Consider the following 16,637-nt stretch of genomic DNA (forward strand, 5'->3'; position numbering starts at 1 on the left):
AAAGCTGTCAGCAGTTCAAGTTCATGTGAAACCTAGAAAGTGGCAGAAGAAAAAAGATGCTCAAGCAAGCAGACAAGTCCTTTCCACAGAAACACGCAACTCGATAAAAGAGTGGGGAAAGAGCAACATCATCATCAGGTCCATAGGCCACATCATGTTTGAGTTCTATACATGTAAAATGAAGATTAGAAAGTGCACGAGTGAAGGAAATGGCGAGGCAGAACCTCGAGCAACTTTTAGGTTTCTCAGTTACAGTTCACTACAGCAAAGCTTAATGGCGAAAGGTTTTGTTGTCAAAAGCTTTTATGACTTTTGACGTGTACAACTACCACCAGCTTAACATTGCAAGCGCATCAAAAGATTTTAAGCTGATTTAGTGTATAACTCTGATGGCAGTAGCTCATCCCAAGATTGCGAGTGGAAACAAAAACTGAAGTTATGATGAATTCGAGTGTCTTGATCTTGGAAAGGATTGTTGCTGCATCTCATTGACAGTGCTCATTGATCGTTGCCCTTGCAATAAGTGCTCTATCCAACCCAACCTCTTCAAAATTATCAGTTGAATCCTTTCTTCAAATCCAAGAAGATGAAAATGGATTTTCTACTGTTCTTAATGGAGAAGGATGTACTGGTGGCCGTCAATAAATCATCGTCTCCTCCACATTGTTCCTCCAAGAATTTGGTAACATTATAAACCTGAACAGGTAAAGAAGTCAAAAAACAGCATAAAGATTTATCTGAATGACAAACAAACAAGAAACATGAATGTTATTTACTGTATGAAACAGATATAGTTCATTTGATTTTATTTTATTTTTGTCATTGTCTTCACAAAAAGCATTTTAAAACGGCACCATTTGGCATCAAGCTCAATTTAGGGATTTTGTTCCCACTTCCCAGAACAAAGTTGGAAGATGAGCCGAAGCATGCTCTATAATATCATCTTTGCTCTATTCTTATCAAAATGTCAAAGCTTTTTGGAAACATTTGTAAGCAAATTTTGTGCTTCCAAAAATTTGGCAAACAGAGGAAAGACAATGAACATATAGTCATTGACCATGACCTGACCTGTGGGATTCTCGGTGGTCTTCCCTGATTAATAAACCTCCTTCCTCACTGTGACCATGAAACTCATCACCTTAAAAAAATATATTACAAGCTAAAGCTAAAGTTTCACCTGGTATAATGTTTTAGAAGATGAAAGGTGTTAAACAGGCAACCTAAGTAACCAAGTGCCATGGAGTCAGGCAGCCACCTAGTGATACTAAGTTGGGAAGCTATTTTAACCAATGCAATGGAAGGAAGCTATGGTAGTGACAACAGCAACTACTGTCAATAGAAGCAGCAGTTGCTGATTCACAACTCATTTGATTGCTACATTGACAGTTGCAGCATCAGAGAAGGTGTCAGGAGAGATTTTGAGGCATCTAGAAGTATATTATAATGAGTAACAAGTCCATTAACTGAAAAACCACAGTATGATCCATTCGCAACATCAAAAGTACTTCAAATGAGTCGATCAGTCACTGCAAATGGAAACTCGGCAGTCATTTAATATCCACAGCAATAAAAACAGTGCTTATGGAGTAAATTAAAAGACTTGTAAGCCATCCCAGTCTAAGTGACTGCCCAGGCAGGCAAGCAGATTGTTGTTTTAAATAATGTCTTCTCTTAAACACATACTACATCAAGCATTGGGCCAGCATAGCACATGCGAACATGGGGCACACTGTTACATGAAAATGACATCACTCATCAATTTAGAGGGTCGACGAAAGATATATCCAAGACCTATTTCACTTTCATTCCTAGGACAGGATTCCACACAATTTGATATAAAACATGATTTTCGCTGAAGCATCCATTTAATCTAGCATAATTTCTTCCATAGTATGGCTTTCAATTAAAAAAAATAACTTAAGATACTACTAGAATACTCTTGCAATGTGGACAGTGATAGAGTATGAAGCGGCTCTGATACCATGATAGAGTATGAAATGTAATTACAAAGTATGCTTGAGATAGTGAACTTGGTGGCTATTTATACATATTAGCAGAGATGATTTTCCTCAACTGTTCAGAGATTTCCTCGTGCAGTTGAGGAAATCTTATCTGCTATCAGACAACATATCTCATATGTTAGTGTCTTTGGCATGTTGGTCCATCTCTTGATCTATTTTATTGGTTAAGAGGATGGATAGACTCTCTCTTCTTTTTCAGTCTAAAACAACATTAATCACCTCCCCTCTTCTTGTCATTTTTTTATCTTCTTTTTTCTGCAATAGCAATCTTAAAGAATAACAGTCTTTGATTAAACCAGAAGATTTAACTGGACATTAAGCATGATTTAAACAAGAAACTAACTTCTGTGACCCATACACAGTTATTGATGTTTCTTGAGAAGTAGAGTGATCAATAGACTTTTTGATCTGTAGTCTCTCAAGTAATAAAGAAAGGTGCAACTACTGGGAAAATGGATCAAGAAGTTGTTCTGCTTTTGCAAAAGCAGTGACTTTGCTTCCATATAATTAAGTTTGTAGAGTAAATATTACACCCGATGCTCAGACAAGTCTGAAGATTGTTATGGAGAGTTCCTTTAAAAAAACTCATCAAGATCATATTGCTTGCATGCCTATTCAATGCCCTTATTTTCATTTGCATGTCCATTTTCAAAGAAGAACAACTATATCTCAACATCATAACAATCCAATCCTTCTCCCATCCAAAAGGTAAGTAGCCTGATATAGAGCATCATAAGATTTAGGCTGGATCAACATGACCGACCATTCACCCAATCTTCAGTCAAATACATGAGCAAGTTAAATCTGAGCCGAGGGATTGCTACGGTTTATGTTAGCAAGAACAAAGATCTACCTTCTGCATACAGATTCATACTCATGCGACTAAGAGGGAGCAACCACCAATGTTGCCCTAAAACTAAGAAAACAATTTAGAACAATGGAGAATGAAAAGTAATTGTGGAAAGCATTACACATTTCAAGCACATGAATCATGCAGAATTGACTTAGTTCTACTGCTCATCCTTCAGAATGGGGAAGTTGTAGACATTCTGAGATACATCAAGAAACTACAGAATAGTAGGAAGGAGACGTACCAAACAAAAGGAAGCCCTTCAACCAGAAGCCCCTCCTCTAAACCCGGATCCGGAGTACATCCAAGGAAGAAGAGTAGCAATGTCAAACAGATACCTTTGCTCTTCCTGTAATCTTGACACCCTTCGCAAACTCAAAGAGGGACAAAGCCAGACCACTGACACACGAAACACCGGTACATGGGCGATGTTTCGAAGAGGAAGAAGAGGAGTGGAGGAAGAGATGGAAGGAAGAAGAGGAGGAGGAGGAAGCGTACCGTCGACGGCGAGCAGCGACGGGCGGTAGCACGAGGCGAGACGCACTCGCGTTCCGGCGAAGTGGTGGCGCGAATGCGGGCCCTAAAAGCTACAGTTAATGGGTCAAGGCGGACCGGCCGAATCGGAGGCCGTCCGTGCAGCGGTTCACGTCCGGACCGGTACGTATCCCCCGTTTCATGCCGGTTCGGGCGAAACGGCGGTCGAAACACCACGCTGCATTCATCGACGTGTCACACCTTCGTGCAATTGACAGTCAAAGCATGTTCGGTCCACGAAGGATAAAGTCAACCACGGAGGTCATGTTACCCCTCGGCCGATGATGGAGGTCACCGTGTTCGCATGATCACCCTTCCCTGCACTGCTACTCCAGCATCCTTTGGGCCCATGAAGAGCCCCCACAAATCTTGCGCAAGCAATGCAAGATCTATTTGGCTTTCCACTGGTCAGTCGATTGGGAACTAAATATAAGAAGCCACCATCAACCAAGGGAGCTCCCACAATTGAAGGCAAAGAAGAACCAATGGCTGCTTTGCTCTCGTGTCAAGTCAGGGTTCTCCTCCTCCTCCTCCTCCTCCTCCTCTGTTATCTCGGGCCTTCTGCGGCGGTGCTGTTCTCCTCCCTCCCTAAGACTCTCATAGTCACTGCATCCCCAAGTCCAGGCCAAGGTCTGTACCTTCTGTTCCAGCATCATGGATTAACTGGTTTCTTATTGAATTCTAGTCATTGATTTATTCTGCGAAAGATTTTTTTCATTGATCATGTCATCATGCTCGATCGTTCTTAAGAAAAGAATCATCTGCAAGCCTCCTTCCCATCTTTCAGTACCTTTCAACTACTGTGGATGATGTTCTTAAGCTCCCTGTTTCCCAAGCGGAAATGCACCGCTGTTTCTTTTATGCTTTCTTTTTGTCTGACGGTCTTTCGTGTGACATATGTCTTTTATCTTTTGCCTATGCAACAAAAGGACGACGGTGTGTTGGAAATTTGTCCTTTACAAACGAAAGAATATTCCAACACCACTCAGAGGAAAACGATCCTCTCTCTCTCTCTCTCTCTCTCTCTCTCTCTCTCTGTTTGTGTTTGATGATGGGACAAGAAGTTCTCTTGGCATCGGTTTCTGAAGTATTCTCATTCGTATGATACATGCAGTGTTGTATGCTGGAGTCGACCAGATGAACGTGACCTGGGCGATCAACCAGAGCCTGCCGGGGGCCACCGTCTCAGCCTACAAGAAGGTGAAGGTGAGCTTCTGCTACGCTCCGGCGAGCCAAGCCGACCGCGGGTGGCGCAAGACGGACGACAACCTAAAGAAGGACAAGACGTGCCAGTTCAAGATCACCACCCAGCCCTACGCCACCGCCGGCTCCGTGGCGTACACCGTGGAGCGCAGCATCCCCACGGCCACCTTCTTCGTGAGAGCCTACGTGCTGGACTCCGAGGACGCGGAGGTCGCCTACGGGCAGAGCACCGACGCCCAGAAGACCACCAACCTGTTCGACGTTGTCGGGATCACGGGCCGGCATGCGTCGCTGGGCATCGCCGCAGCGTGCTTGTCGGCCTTCTCTGTCGTCGCGCTCGCTTTCTTCTTCGTCGTCGAGAAGAGAAAGGCTAAGAAGTAAGGAAGCCGTATATGCCTCAATAACGAATTCATATTTGAATCCAATAAGTTTATGGATCCAAAAGAAACATGTCCAACATTTCTTCTATATTAGAGACAAGAGATGTGATGCTTTGGATCAAACTTGCGGAGCATAGGTACCGTACCCGAGTCCGATAATGTCCGGGCAGATACAGACCCTCTCGATGAACCAAAAATTTGTGAGACAAGAAACGTGTGGGGCCGTGAACATATCTGCAGAAAGATGGGTTATATTCGTCCAATCATAAACTTGGAATCTGATTCCTGTCTGCCATGGCCTCGTATGCATTGATTAATGTATAAAGAAAATTCATATACATCCCTCCAAAGTCATAATTTTTTATTTTATTTATTTTTTATATAAAAATTATTTGTCCGGACATGTGGCCTCCTAACTAGCAAAATAAAAAATAAAAATTCTCAACAATCGATCAAACGAAAAATATTTAAAAATATTTTTTTCTTACATAGAATATTTTAGCAAGCGACCAAATTTGGGTAGGTAATCAAAACTCTGCTTAATTCATCTTGAACCTAACATAGGCATTGGATGATGGAGTTTACAAGACATTGGTATTGAATACAGGTTAATCCTCACATTAGATATTGAAAACCTACTATACAAGTCGAATGACTCCTAATGTAAGTTAAGATAGGATCGAGTCGGGTTGGTCTATTGCTCCATGTCGATCATCAATTTTTTTTTTTCTTATCATTTTGGTATTAGAGGAAGGATTAAGATGCCACAAGAGCATCATCCCATCGATTCTTTGAACGAGTGTCCCAACGAAGATGTCTCGGTCCCCACTTACAATACTATCACTAAATCTGGACAACAATAGATGTTATATTCTACCAAAGCTTCTAAGATTGCTTACACTCTATTTCGATACCAGAGGTTGTTCAACGATCATAGATTCTTTTTGCTGTTGAATGTATCAATATACATGATGGCTTTGATCGAAGTCTTTCTTAATCTAACATAACTAGTGCAAGCCCTGACGGGGATGATGAAATCTATCATCCCCTTCATCCCATGATTAGCTCAACTCTTGGCTATACACACTAACCAACAATAATAGCAACAACCACTACCTCCAGCACCGGTGAACATTCCTCACCCGGTCAAAATGCTCAATAAGGGATAGACCTACTCAACCCTTTCCCGCCTGCCTTAAGCTAACTTAGGTTTCTAATCACTATGATCAACTACTTCACAAAATGGGTGGAAGCTGAACCCATTATGAAACTCGATTGAATAAAAAGAAGATATCTTTTAAACCTTAAAGGGAGGACACTTTGGAGGACTAAGGGATGAGAAGTGGGCATAGGGCTTAGAAGGATAAAGACTCGAGAGGGTTTAGAAGGCAGAATGAGTCCCTTTATTACTCAAAAGTCATTTATAGCCTCATGCATTAGCTTAATTGTCAAATATCTTGTTAGTTGCCTCTCGTCTATTTTTTTCGCTCATCCTTCTCACTCTATATGACATATAACCTATCAAACATATTTGTCAGTGACTCTTTCATCGACTTATTAGTTCAGTGCACCATTCTTGAACTAAGGATTCAGATCTACCTGATATACTATTCTCGAGCTAAACACCAATATTCACTAATTACACACTTTTCAGATTAAGTAGTAAAGGCTACTCGATATTTTCTTATTGGGTTAAGTATCGAAGGTTGCTCGATATGCTTTTCTCAGATTTAGCATCGAATGCTGCCTTATATGGCCCTTCTCGAGTAAGCATCAATATTCATCTGATGTGCTCTCATCGAGCTAAGCATCAAAGGTTGTTCAATGTGTCCTCATCGAGTTAAGCATCAAAAGCTACCTGATGTGCTTTTCTCGAGTTAAGCATCAATATCTACCCGATGGGTCCTCCATGGGCCAAGTATCAAAAATCGTCAGATACATCATTCTTAGGCCAAGCATCATAGACTACTCAATATTCTCTCCTTAGGCTAAGTATCGAAGGTCGTTAGATATGTTGTCATTAAGCTAAGCCTCAAAGGCCACTCCATATGTCTTTCTTTGATTAAGTATCAAAGGGCACCTGTCGTACTCTCATTGGGCTAAGCATCGAAAAACTATTTGATAGCTGACCAATCTCTCTAACTAAGTGAAAATTGATCACCACTAACAGAAGCAACATTTGTCAGTTTGCCCGAAGTTGATGCACTTCAAGATCTCTCTAGGAAGAATTCATCAAATACACCATAGAGGAGGGATAAATGGTATAAAAAATATTCACTTCAAATCATGTGGTTCATAGTTAGTCAATATAAGAAGACAAATGATCAATTATTTTTTACAGCATCCATGAAATAAAAAATATTCATGAAATATTTATGTTATGTAGAATATTTCCTCTAGTCGTTAGTAGTGAACTATACGCTAACTAAAATGACCCAAGACATGATTATTGACCCTTCTTACCCAAAACTTCATTTAGTCCACTTCAAACTTAGGATTTGCAGAGGATAGATATGCAAGAACACATCAATTAAAGTGATTATACAGTTCAATTATTGGATCGTCTAATTAATTTGGGGAAGGGGGGGCGAATCTGATCTCGATGAATGACGCGGAATCAAATGCAGCAGCAGCAGAAGCAACAAAGAAGAGAGATTTGGGGTGTGGTTTACAGGGGGAGGAAAGCTGGAGGTGGTCGTAGCGGCAGCGGTGACGGTGGTGGCTTGGACTGTTGAGAGAATAGCATTATTGGACGCCATGTTGGTGAGTCCACTCTGTCATCCTTTATCATGTCCCTTTATTCAACCACACCAGCTGTTGCTACCTTTCGACGTCCCCCGACTTCCCATGTGCTCGCCAGTCATCCCCTCCCTTCTCCTCCTGCACAAGCATGTCCAGCTTCCCTCAGATCTCATCACCGAAAGCGCTAAACTTGGATCAAAAATGGCTCTTAAAGCTCTTATTAATCCAAACCGCGATGATAGCAGCAGTAATATTGGACCGTGACATGGTCAATCTAACTTCCATGCATAGAGGAACAAGCAGAACCCCGAGGAGCCCGTCATGAGCGCAATGTGTTTGTCGACGGTGCTCGAGGAAGAAGACGACAGCGGCATCGAGGAGCTGAGCAGCGCGATGGGCTTGAAGATGAACATGGCGTGCCTCAGCCCCGGACTGAAGAGCCAGTCGTGGACGTCCCAGTACACCTCCACTCGCGCCCTGCTCACCGTGATGCACTCGTTCCCCCGGAACTTCCACTGCAGATGCTTCACGTGGATGGCCACCGAGCCGTCGATCTTGACCACCATCTCCGGGTCGATGTTGCCGCCGATGCTACAGCCGCCGCTGCTGCTGCTGTACTCGATGGCGATCTCGTGCGGCCTGTCCTTGTCCTGGAACCGAGCTCGCGTCACGAACCGCGTCCTCCCGAAGACGTGCTCCTTCCTGGACACCAGGGTGGCGTCGATGGTGGCCGGGCGGCACCCGGTTTTCCGGTAGGCCTCCTTCTTGTTGTCGCCCAGCAGAAGCACCACCTCGTGGTCGGAGGCCACCGCGACGTAGAAGCCGGACTGCGGCTCCGGCTCGCCGGAGAATTTCGCGCTCCGAAGGTCCCACAGGACGTCCACGGCCTTCCCTTCCACCTGGAAGCGCCTCGAGCCGTGCTTGCGCCAGAAGTGCCATGGCCGCATCTCCACCTTGAAGCAAACCAGCTGGTTGCCGCCGCCGCCGCCGCAGCTTTCGGTACCGCTCCCTGAGCCCTCGTCGTCGACCGACACCGAGAGGCCGCGGACCAGCACGTCCCGGCACCAGGTGACGGTGATCAGCCGGCAGTGGCCTGCGATCTTGGTGCGGTAAATGGACGTGACGATGCTCTGGCCCGACTTGGTCGCAGCTGCGGTGGTGGGATCCTCGGGGAGCCGCTCGCCGGGAGCGAAGCAGGAAGGAAACGTAAATAGCGGGTCCTGCATCTGCCAGTACGAGAGAGAAAGAGCCAAGCAAAGCTATGAAGACGAAATAGGGGATGAGAGAGACCAGAGGGGGAGGAGATATAGACTGCGGTCGCCCATCATCAAGTATAAAAATAATATGCGGAAATTAGAAGCTGACTCATGATTGGTGTTGGGTTAATGGAGATGAGGAAGAAAATGGTGCAGCCCACTGGTCTTGAATGTGACGAGGAAATTGAAGGAAACAAGGAAGAAGAAAAGGGGACTGGCTTTTCTTTTGCAGATCAAAGGACATCAACCCTTGGAGCAAACATGGGTGTTTGTACTGTCTCGAACTTGGCTCGTGTCAGCCAATGCAGTCAATCCTCTCACATCCTCTCCATGATTCATCATAAACTGGTTAAGCTGAACTCATATTGGCGCTGAAAATAATGTTTTTGTTGTTTCTCTCTCTCTCTCTCTCTCTCTCTCTCTCTCTTGTGGGTGTGTGTGCCTGTGATTTCTGGTTATATGAATTATGGATGGATGGGGCCGTCGAAGGGTACATGACAGCAATGACCGGACGAAGAAGATGGAAGCACCGCCTGCAAACAAAGCTGATCCAACTCCCATACAGCACCGATTCATGGAGAACCCAAGCTGAAGCATGTGAAAGATATATTTTTAGTTCCATGGCTTATAAATCCAAAAGAAGGCAAAGGAAATCAGTAACAGCTAATCTTTTAGGATGATAGAAAGGTCACTGTTTAAATTTACATTGATTTTAAGTACAATGTAATTCATATTATAATATCATAAAAATTTGTCTGACTATCTCAAACTCTTACCTTAAAAAAATTATATGATATAAATAATTAATATATTAATTTTTTTTATTTTTTATTTTTTTATTTTTATGATTTTTTCAAGCCTAATTTAATATGTCTCGGATCGATTATGCGATCGAATGTAATACAATTCATTTATTATCGTAATACTATAAAATATATTCAATTCAATTTACTATTTCAAAATACCTGATATACTTTTTTTTTAATTTTTAGATGATTAAAAGGTCTTTAAATCGAATTTGTGTGGATTCATATTCAAACCCTGTAAATCATATAATATACTTATTCTTTAGTAATTCTAAAATAAGATTTTTTTTTGATAAACTCTCCAAATGGATAATGGAAACTACATGAGAAATACAAATGAAGTAGGAAGAAGATGTTTTTCGTGAAGGATTTTGGTAAAGTGAGCAGAAAGTGACAAGTCACTGAATGATTCATAAAGTGGGTAAAAAAGCATCATTCAATCTGCAATAACATTTCCCTCTGATTGCTGCAATCAAATTAAAGATGGTTGACTGTATCTGCAAGAGAAGGAAAAGAATTGCCAATGATGGGAGTCCAGAGTTGCATGCCATTGGTGGCCAGATGGGACCCAGCCGACCAACCTTGTCCATGTTCATTGATTCCAAAGATGATCAAGCTGGTCCTTTTGTTTTATTTTCCCCCTTTCTTTTTTTATTTTCTTGAGGTAAATGGAACCATCTACAATTAATTGCTGCTTATAGATGGTGGATATTGGTGTTTCATTAGATATAGAGATAATGAATTATGGGTGAATTTTGAAAACAAAGTTTTCTTAATGAGAGGTACTCCTATATATATATATATATATATATATATATAAGGTCATGATTAATTTACCATAATATCTGAAATGTTTCCTAATAATATAATGAAACGATATCTATTTACACCCGATGAATAATCTAATTTTTTTTAAAAATAAATTTATATTATTTTTAAAAAATTATAAACCTATTCAAAAATATTTAACGTATTCTTATCTATTGTCTTTTTAAGGATATTTTAAAATATATGATAAATAATGAGTACCCTTCACAAAATATGATGTAGAGGTAGCTCCCTAGAAAAAAAATAAAAAAATAAATTTTCCTAGAAATTCACTGATTACTTAATATAATTTTAAAAATATTTTAGTTATTCAATAATATAAATCAAATTCAGATTTGTTGGGGCACATGCGACACTCCAATAGCAGGCTACCACGTGTGTAGAGGGGGGGAAGGGTGACATCTAATACTGTTCCTGCGGAGCAGCAGAACTTCCCCAGAAAGCAATTTAATGGCGTCCAAAAATACGCATTGGCGCAGACGTATTTGAGACGTCTGTTTTTGTTTTCCCGCAGCCGGACACAACAGGAGAAAAACGAAAACAAAAAACAAAAACTCCGACCCCACGCATGCCAAGGGGCGCCTCTCCTCCCTGCCTTTTATTAACACCCGGATCGCGAGCAATTCGACTCTCTGTTCTCTTTGGGTAAATGCGTCGAGCAATTTCAAAGCTTTTCCAGGATTAGTGCTCGAGAGGGTTGGGGACTGGCGGAGAAAAATGCACGGAGGTTCCACGCCGGAGCAGGAGCCGGAGGATCCGGAAGCCGAGTTCGTGGAGATCGATCCCACTGGGCGCTACGGCCGGGTCAGTTCTCCCAATCCATAGCCCTTCCAATCCTTTCAATTTGCCGGATAATTGTCGTATTTGCGGCCGGTGGCCTCTTTTCATCACGGCAATCCCGTGCTGAAGTTCTATGATAGCCGAACACGATTGCTTGTAGCAAATTATTGATTGATTATGCCCTAATTCGTTCATCCTCTGTTGCGCTTGATGTTGCAGTATAAGGAGGTTTTAGGAAAGGGGGCTTTCAAGACCGTGTATCCTTAATCCGTGGTTCTTGGCTTAAGTAGGGTTTGCTTGTTTGTAGTTTCCTTTTTGTCTGGTTGTGTGTTGGCATTTTCGAGCTGTTTGGAATCCTTGACGAGAGCGCGATTTGCCAGCTACAAGGCTTTTGATGAGGTGGAAGGAATAGAGGTGGCTTGGAATCAGGTGAAGGTGGCCGATTTGCTTCGGAATGCCGACGACCTGGACCGGTTCCACTCGGAAGTTCACTTGCTCAAGACCCTGAAGCATAAAAACATCATCAAGTTCTTTAACTCATGGGTCGACACCAAGAATGATAATATCAACATCATCACCGAGGTCTTCAACTCTGGGACATTGCGTCAGTGCGTCCTTTATCCACCGCTTTCGGTTTCTCTTTAAGAATATTCATATTTCTTTTGTTCAGCTAAGATCGCTAGATAATTGTTTATTGTCTGTTTGCTGAATCAGGTACAGGAAAAAACATAAGCATGTGGATGTAAGAGCATTGAAGAAGTGGTCGAGGCAAATCTTGAGTGGGCTTCACTACCTCCATAGCCATGATCCACCAGTAATCCACAGAGACCTGAAATGTGACAACATTTTCATAAATGGGAACCAGGGGGAGGTGAAAATAGGTGATCTAGGATTGGCAGCCATTCTTTGCCATGCTCACTCCGCTCATAGTTGCATTGGTGAATACTGTCTTCCTTTTGGTTGGAATGTTGAATTTCAAATGCTCGTAAAAGTTGGAATAAGTGGTTTTTAGCAGTTATTATGTTGTTGCAGGGACACCCGAATTTATGGCTCCAGAACTTTATGAGGAAGAATATAATGAGCTTGTTGATATATATGCATTTGGCATGTGTTTATTAGAGTTAGTGACATTTGAGTACCCGTATGTGGAATGCACCAATGCAGCACAAATATACAAGAAAGTGACCTCAGTGAGTTTACTATATATTCACGGTCGATTTAACTTTTCGTTGTTAATTTACTGAGCACTGGATTCATTAATACAATTATTTTGTTTGGTTGCTTCATTTGACTCTTGGCATGATACTAGTTCAAAAATCTTTTTTATCATATTACTAGAACAAAAAGTAGATAGTGTCAATGTCATCACATTATGTATACTTGTGCTTTTCAAGAGCCTCAACAAGCAAGGGTCAACCTTCATATGAAGCTCGACACTGTAATGGCCGTGAGATACCTTATGCATCTTGATGACTTATGATGCCTTGATGCATTTGATAGTGACCATAAGTTGTTAGATGAGTCATATTGCAACTAAAGGCTATTAAAAGATCATGAATTAGATGCTATTTTTTATTTTTTGTATAAAAGAAACCCCTGTGTTTGAATACGAGTTCCTAAATATTGAGATTAATCCATCTTTTGAGATGGTTGAGTTAGGTCTTCTTCTGTGTACTTAAGGCATTTGGTTGAAAGTTCTTTTTATTGAAACTGAATTGTTCTTGTTCAGTCATTTTGGCTGCTTCTGTAAGGATCCCTGTTTAACTCATAATCGGTTTTAGTGTACCAAAGAAATGATACTGATGGAACATGTGTTAATCCCCGACCTGGACTCACTAACCAATTTGAACCAGCTGGAAATAAACCAAGCTCGGTCGAGAAACTTGTTACTTGGGTAATTGGGTCAAATTTGGATAAACTGATCACAGATTGGGATTTTACACTAGTCCCAGATCATGTTTCCTGTTCTGATGTGACAGCTTATCAAGTTGAAAAAATAATCTAAGTTTGTTCTCCCCCACACTCAAATGTAGCCACCCTTACTAAGTGGGTCATGGTTCATTAAGTTCTGTATTTCATTCTTTTATGGTCAGGGTAGCAGATCATTAAGTAAGTTGGGATCATGTGTTATGATTTGACAGATTTTAACATATCCTTTTTTTTCTTTTGTTCTTTGATGAATCTTTTTTTGTACATAATGATGCTTGAGAAAATGCTAACTTCCCATTGTTCCTGTGCTGTTTATGATTACATGTTTTGAATGTCCTCATCTAATAATTATGTTATATTTCTGTGTGTTGCCATCATATTGTAGAAATTGTCTTTACACATCCGAGTATAGAAGGTTTTTGTTTGCTCTGTTCTTTATCATTCAAAATATTCTAGGAGTTCCTTTGTGTGACTGGGTTCCTATGCTATTTGGAAGTTTCACACAACTTTACTCCTGTTCCATTTGTTTTATTAGTCTTAAGGAAATATTAACTTAGTTGAATGTCATAAGCTTAATGCCTACTTATGTCAGGTGTTTTGCAAAATGATTGTCTGCAGTGGGCTGTCTGATGAGTTTCATTATTGGCATGTAGGGAATCAAGCCTGCTTCATTGGCTAAGGTAAAGGATCCAGGAGTCAAGAGGTTTATCGAAAAATGCATTGCCAATGTTTCTGAGAGATTGCCCGCAAGGGAATTATTACTAGACTCTTTTCTCCAAGAAGATGCAGACACTGACAGCATAGGTTATTCCCTGAGATCATCATCAAGTCAATCAGGTAAAGAAAGATTGGACTGGATCTTATAATGGTCATAGTATATTTGTTGATGTTTATGAGACATGTATTTCTTGTGATTCTGTCATCCTCTTTCTTTTGGTAATTTTAGATTGCAAATGCAGATAATGTTGGTCATTCCAATGCAAGTACAATTTATGGGTATGACCAACTAGAACCAGCTACAGCTGGTCGAGATTTCACTGTGGAAGGTCAACGCAAAGACCTCAACACAATATTTTTAAAGCTACGGATTGCGGATTCAACAGGTTTACAAGTTTGCTTCTTTGTTTACTTGTGACTGATGTATCTGTTCGTAATTACTCTCAGCTCAATGTTTCTGTTGCTGATTTGTTTTACCATAGGTCAAATTCGCAACATTCATTTTCCATTTGATATTGAGGCGGACACATCAGTAAGTGTTGCCACAGAAATGGTGGCAGAATTAGACCTTACGGATCAAGATGTCACAACGATTGCTGCAATGATAGATGCTGAGATACATGCCTATGTCCCAGAATGGATGTCAGGAGAAGCTTTTGAATATCATAGCAATTATGTAACAGTTTCTGATTGTCATAGCCATGATTCGGAAGCTGAAGATGAAGTTTCTGCTTTGCCTACTGAATTAGACAATCCAGCTGGCAGTCTTACCCTAGAACGGCTCCCTTCTGGTCGGAAGTATTGGTCTGATTCTCCAAAGGCAACTAGTGTAGACTCTCCAGCATCTCTTGCACACTCAAATGCATGTTCTGAGTTGGAATTGCACGGAAGTGAAGACATATCTCTTGAGGTTTATGATGAAAAAGGTGATTCCTTTAAAAAGGATGGCCAGAGGACATCCCGGTCAATTGACCGCTCTTCACCTAAACAACAGATACGTTCCCCAGGTTCTGGTGATGGTGGTGACAATAATCTGGGAACTGGGTCATTACTAATATCTTATAATGCGAGAAACCCATCCTCCACTAACAGTCTAAACCGAGACCTGGATGAATCACCTTCATGTGCTGGATTTCAGTTGTGTAACCGTGGAGTCCACTCTGGACAGCTTGAGGGCAGTGATACCAAACTAAATGAAACTTTTCTTGCAAATAAGTCCGAGGATATGCAGTTCATTGTTAAAAAATTAGAGCGTTTGTTGACTGAGCAGCAGAAGGAACTTGATGATCTGCAAAAGAAGCATAAGGTTGCGATAGCAGAAATATTAAAGAAACTTCCTCCTGAGCAACATAGTGAAGTTCTAAGGATATGCTGCTCAAAAGTCAATATTAACAGGATGCAAAAATAGATATAATCTATACAAGCTCCCTGGCCTCAGGTCCCTTCTCACTGTCAGAGGCGTAGCCAGGTCATAGGAAGCTATCATGTAGATGATCCTTTAGGACCATCTTATGTGCAGACAGTCTTTGACTTTTCCTTACTCCACGTGTGACCACTAGCATACGATTGATTTCTTTTCATTTTTTTCTTCAGAAAATGATAAAGTTTAGTAGAAAGCATGCGATTTGATTGCTTTTAGGGATTTTTCATATTTTAGATGTGCCTTAAAATCACCTGATGCTGGTTCATCCACAATCTTAGTAGAGCTTATGAAGAGCCAAAGCAATGGGGTTCTCTGGAGATTCCGGAACATGTGCCTGCCTGCCAGGTGTCATAAAATGTATGGCATATTATGGCACATGTCTAAATTATCTCTGCTTGTTGTGGATATTGTCACTGACCGTTGTACCCTGAGAAAGTGATCTACTGTTGCAGCTGGTCTCACTACCTCTTCATTTTCTGGTATAACCAACAGTTGAACGGGATAACTTGTGTACATTCAGCTACTATACATGTGCTGATGGTATCATCTTGCATATTTTAATAATTACTTTGTATTTATCATTGAGTGCAACTAACAGTCGTATCATGTACAATTAAATCCTTTTTATTTTTTTTGGTTTTATGCCAGTGTATGTGGTTAAATCTTTGGCTTGGTTATGTATTCATCCATGCATGTTAAAGCTTTAAATTTGTGTGTCAACTATGGAATATGGTTGGATAGGCTGAACTTGATTCTGCTGTGAACTCGTGTTCTTTTTGTAATGGGTAATTGTATTACACATAAAAGTGTTATTTCTTTTTGCCTCTGTCACCTTTTGAAGTTGGTGTGATGCTGTGTCTGATTTGTTCTTTTCCACTCATCTATCTTAAATCTTTTTACCTCTAATTTCACTTTAATTCTCAATTTTTATGGTGGAAAGAAGTTGCTGTTCTTAGTGTGTATGATTGGTAAAACCGATGTACATGTACAGAGGTACTTGTGGTTATTGCAAGTTGAATTTCACTTTTATTTATTCCTGACGGTCGACACAATTTACTCTTTGGGTGGACCTCTTTTTGTGTTATTAAGATATAAATCTTGATGTTTTCAATTTTCTTCATCCGATGATGTGGCTATGAAGTTATGAGCTTGGCAAGAGTAAATTTGT

The 16,637-nt window shown here is 41.0% G+C and overlaps 3 protein-coding genes and 1 long non-coding RNA gene across 4 annotated transcripts; 2 read left to right on the forward strand and 2 right to left on the reverse strand.

Annotated features, from left to right (window-relative positions):
- Positions 1 to 201: 201 nt before the first annotated feature.
- Positions 202 to 3,646, reverse strand: LOC108951492 (uncharacterized). The gene is made up of 3 exons (XR_001975921.2): positions 3,370 to 3,646; positions 3,116 to 3,270; positions 202 to 696 (listed from the first exon to the last, which is right to left on the reverse strand). It is a non-coding gene; the product is annotated as an uncharacterized LOC108951492 (long non-coding RNA).
- A 115-nt stretch (positions 3,647 to 3,761) lies between these two features.
- On the forward strand, positions 3,762 to 5,111 carry LOC103968447 (high-affinity nitrate transporter-activating protein 2.1). The gene is made up of 2 exons (XM_009381674.3): positions 3,762 to 4,035; positions 4,520 to 5,111. The coding sequence occupies exons 1-2, from the start codon at positions 3,786 to 3,788 to the stop codon at positions 4,987 to 4,989; spliced, it is 720 nt and encodes a 239-aa protein (XP_009379949.2). The 5' UTR covers positions 3,762 to 3,785; the 3' UTR covers positions 4,990 to 5,111.
- Positions 5,112 to 7,556: 2,445 nt separating this feature from the next.
- Positions 7,557 to 9,334, reverse strand: LOC135595798 (uncharacterized). The gene is made up of 2 exons (XM_065087191.1): positions 7,962 to 9,334; positions 7,557 to 7,868 (listed from the first exon to the last, which is right to left on the reverse strand). The coding sequence occupies exon 1, from the start codon at positions 8,954 to 8,956 to the stop codon at positions 8,000 to 8,002; it is 957 nt and encodes a 318-aa protein (XP_064943263.1). The 5' UTR covers positions 8,957 to 9,334; the 3' UTR covers positions 7,557 to 7,868; positions 7,962 to 7,999.
- A 1,888-nt stretch (positions 9,335 to 11,222) lies between these two features.
- LOC135595799 (probable serine/threonine-protein kinase WNK3) lies at positions 11,223 to 16,281 on the forward strand. Its single transcript, XM_065087193.1, has 8 exons — positions 11,223 to 11,424; positions 11,620 to 11,657; positions 11,781 to 12,008; positions 12,115 to 12,338; positions 12,433 to 12,590; positions 13,983 to 14,166; positions 14,289 to 14,432; positions 14,529 to 16,281. Exons 1-8 carry the CDS (start codon positions 11,338 to 11,340, stop codon positions 15,452 to 15,454), a joined length of 1,989 nt encoding a protein of 662 aa, XP_064943265.1. The 5' UTR covers positions 11,223 to 11,337; the 3' UTR covers positions 15,455 to 16,281.
- Positions 16,282 to 16,637: the final 356 nt, after the last annotated feature.

This window comes from Musa acuminata, chromosome BXJ1-10 (assembly GCF_036884655.1).
Source record: "Musa acuminata AAA Group cultivar baxijiao chromosome BXJ1-10, Cavendish_Baxijiao_AAA, whole genome shotgun sequence".
Taxonomy (NCBI): Eukaryota; Viridiplantae; Streptophyta; class Magnoliopsida; order Zingiberales; family Musaceae; genus Musa; species Musa acuminata.

What these genes read in the sequence shown, in the direction of transcription:
- LOC103968447 (XM_009381674.3), top strand. Translation starts at nt 3,786, where the DNA reads ATGCAAGATCTATTTGGCTTTCCACTGGTCAGTCGATTGGGAACTAAA. An exon ending in ATCCCCAAGTCCAGGCCAAG is followed by an intron (nt 4,036 to 4,519) that starts GTCTGTACCTTC and finishes TGATACATGCAG; the next exon opens with TGTTGTATGCTGGAGTCGAC.
- LOC135595799 (XM_065087193.1), top strand. Translation starts at nt 11,338, where the DNA reads ATGCACGGAGGTTCCACGCCGGAGCAGGAGCCGGAGGATCCGGAAGCC. An exon ending in CTCCGCTCATAGTTGCATTG is followed by an intron (nt 12,339 to 12,432) that starts GTGAATACTGTC and finishes ATGTTGTTGCAG; the next exon opens with GGACACCCGAATTTATGGCT. An exon ending in ACGGATTGCGGATTCAACAG is followed by an intron (nt 14,433 to 14,528) that starts GTTTACAAGTTT and finishes GTTTTACCATAG; the next exon opens with GTCAAATTCGCAACATTCAT.
- LOC135595798 (XM_065087191.1), bottom strand. Translation starts at nt 8,956, where the DNA reads ATGCAGGACCCGCTATTTACGTTTCCTTCCTGCTTCGCTCCCGGCGAG.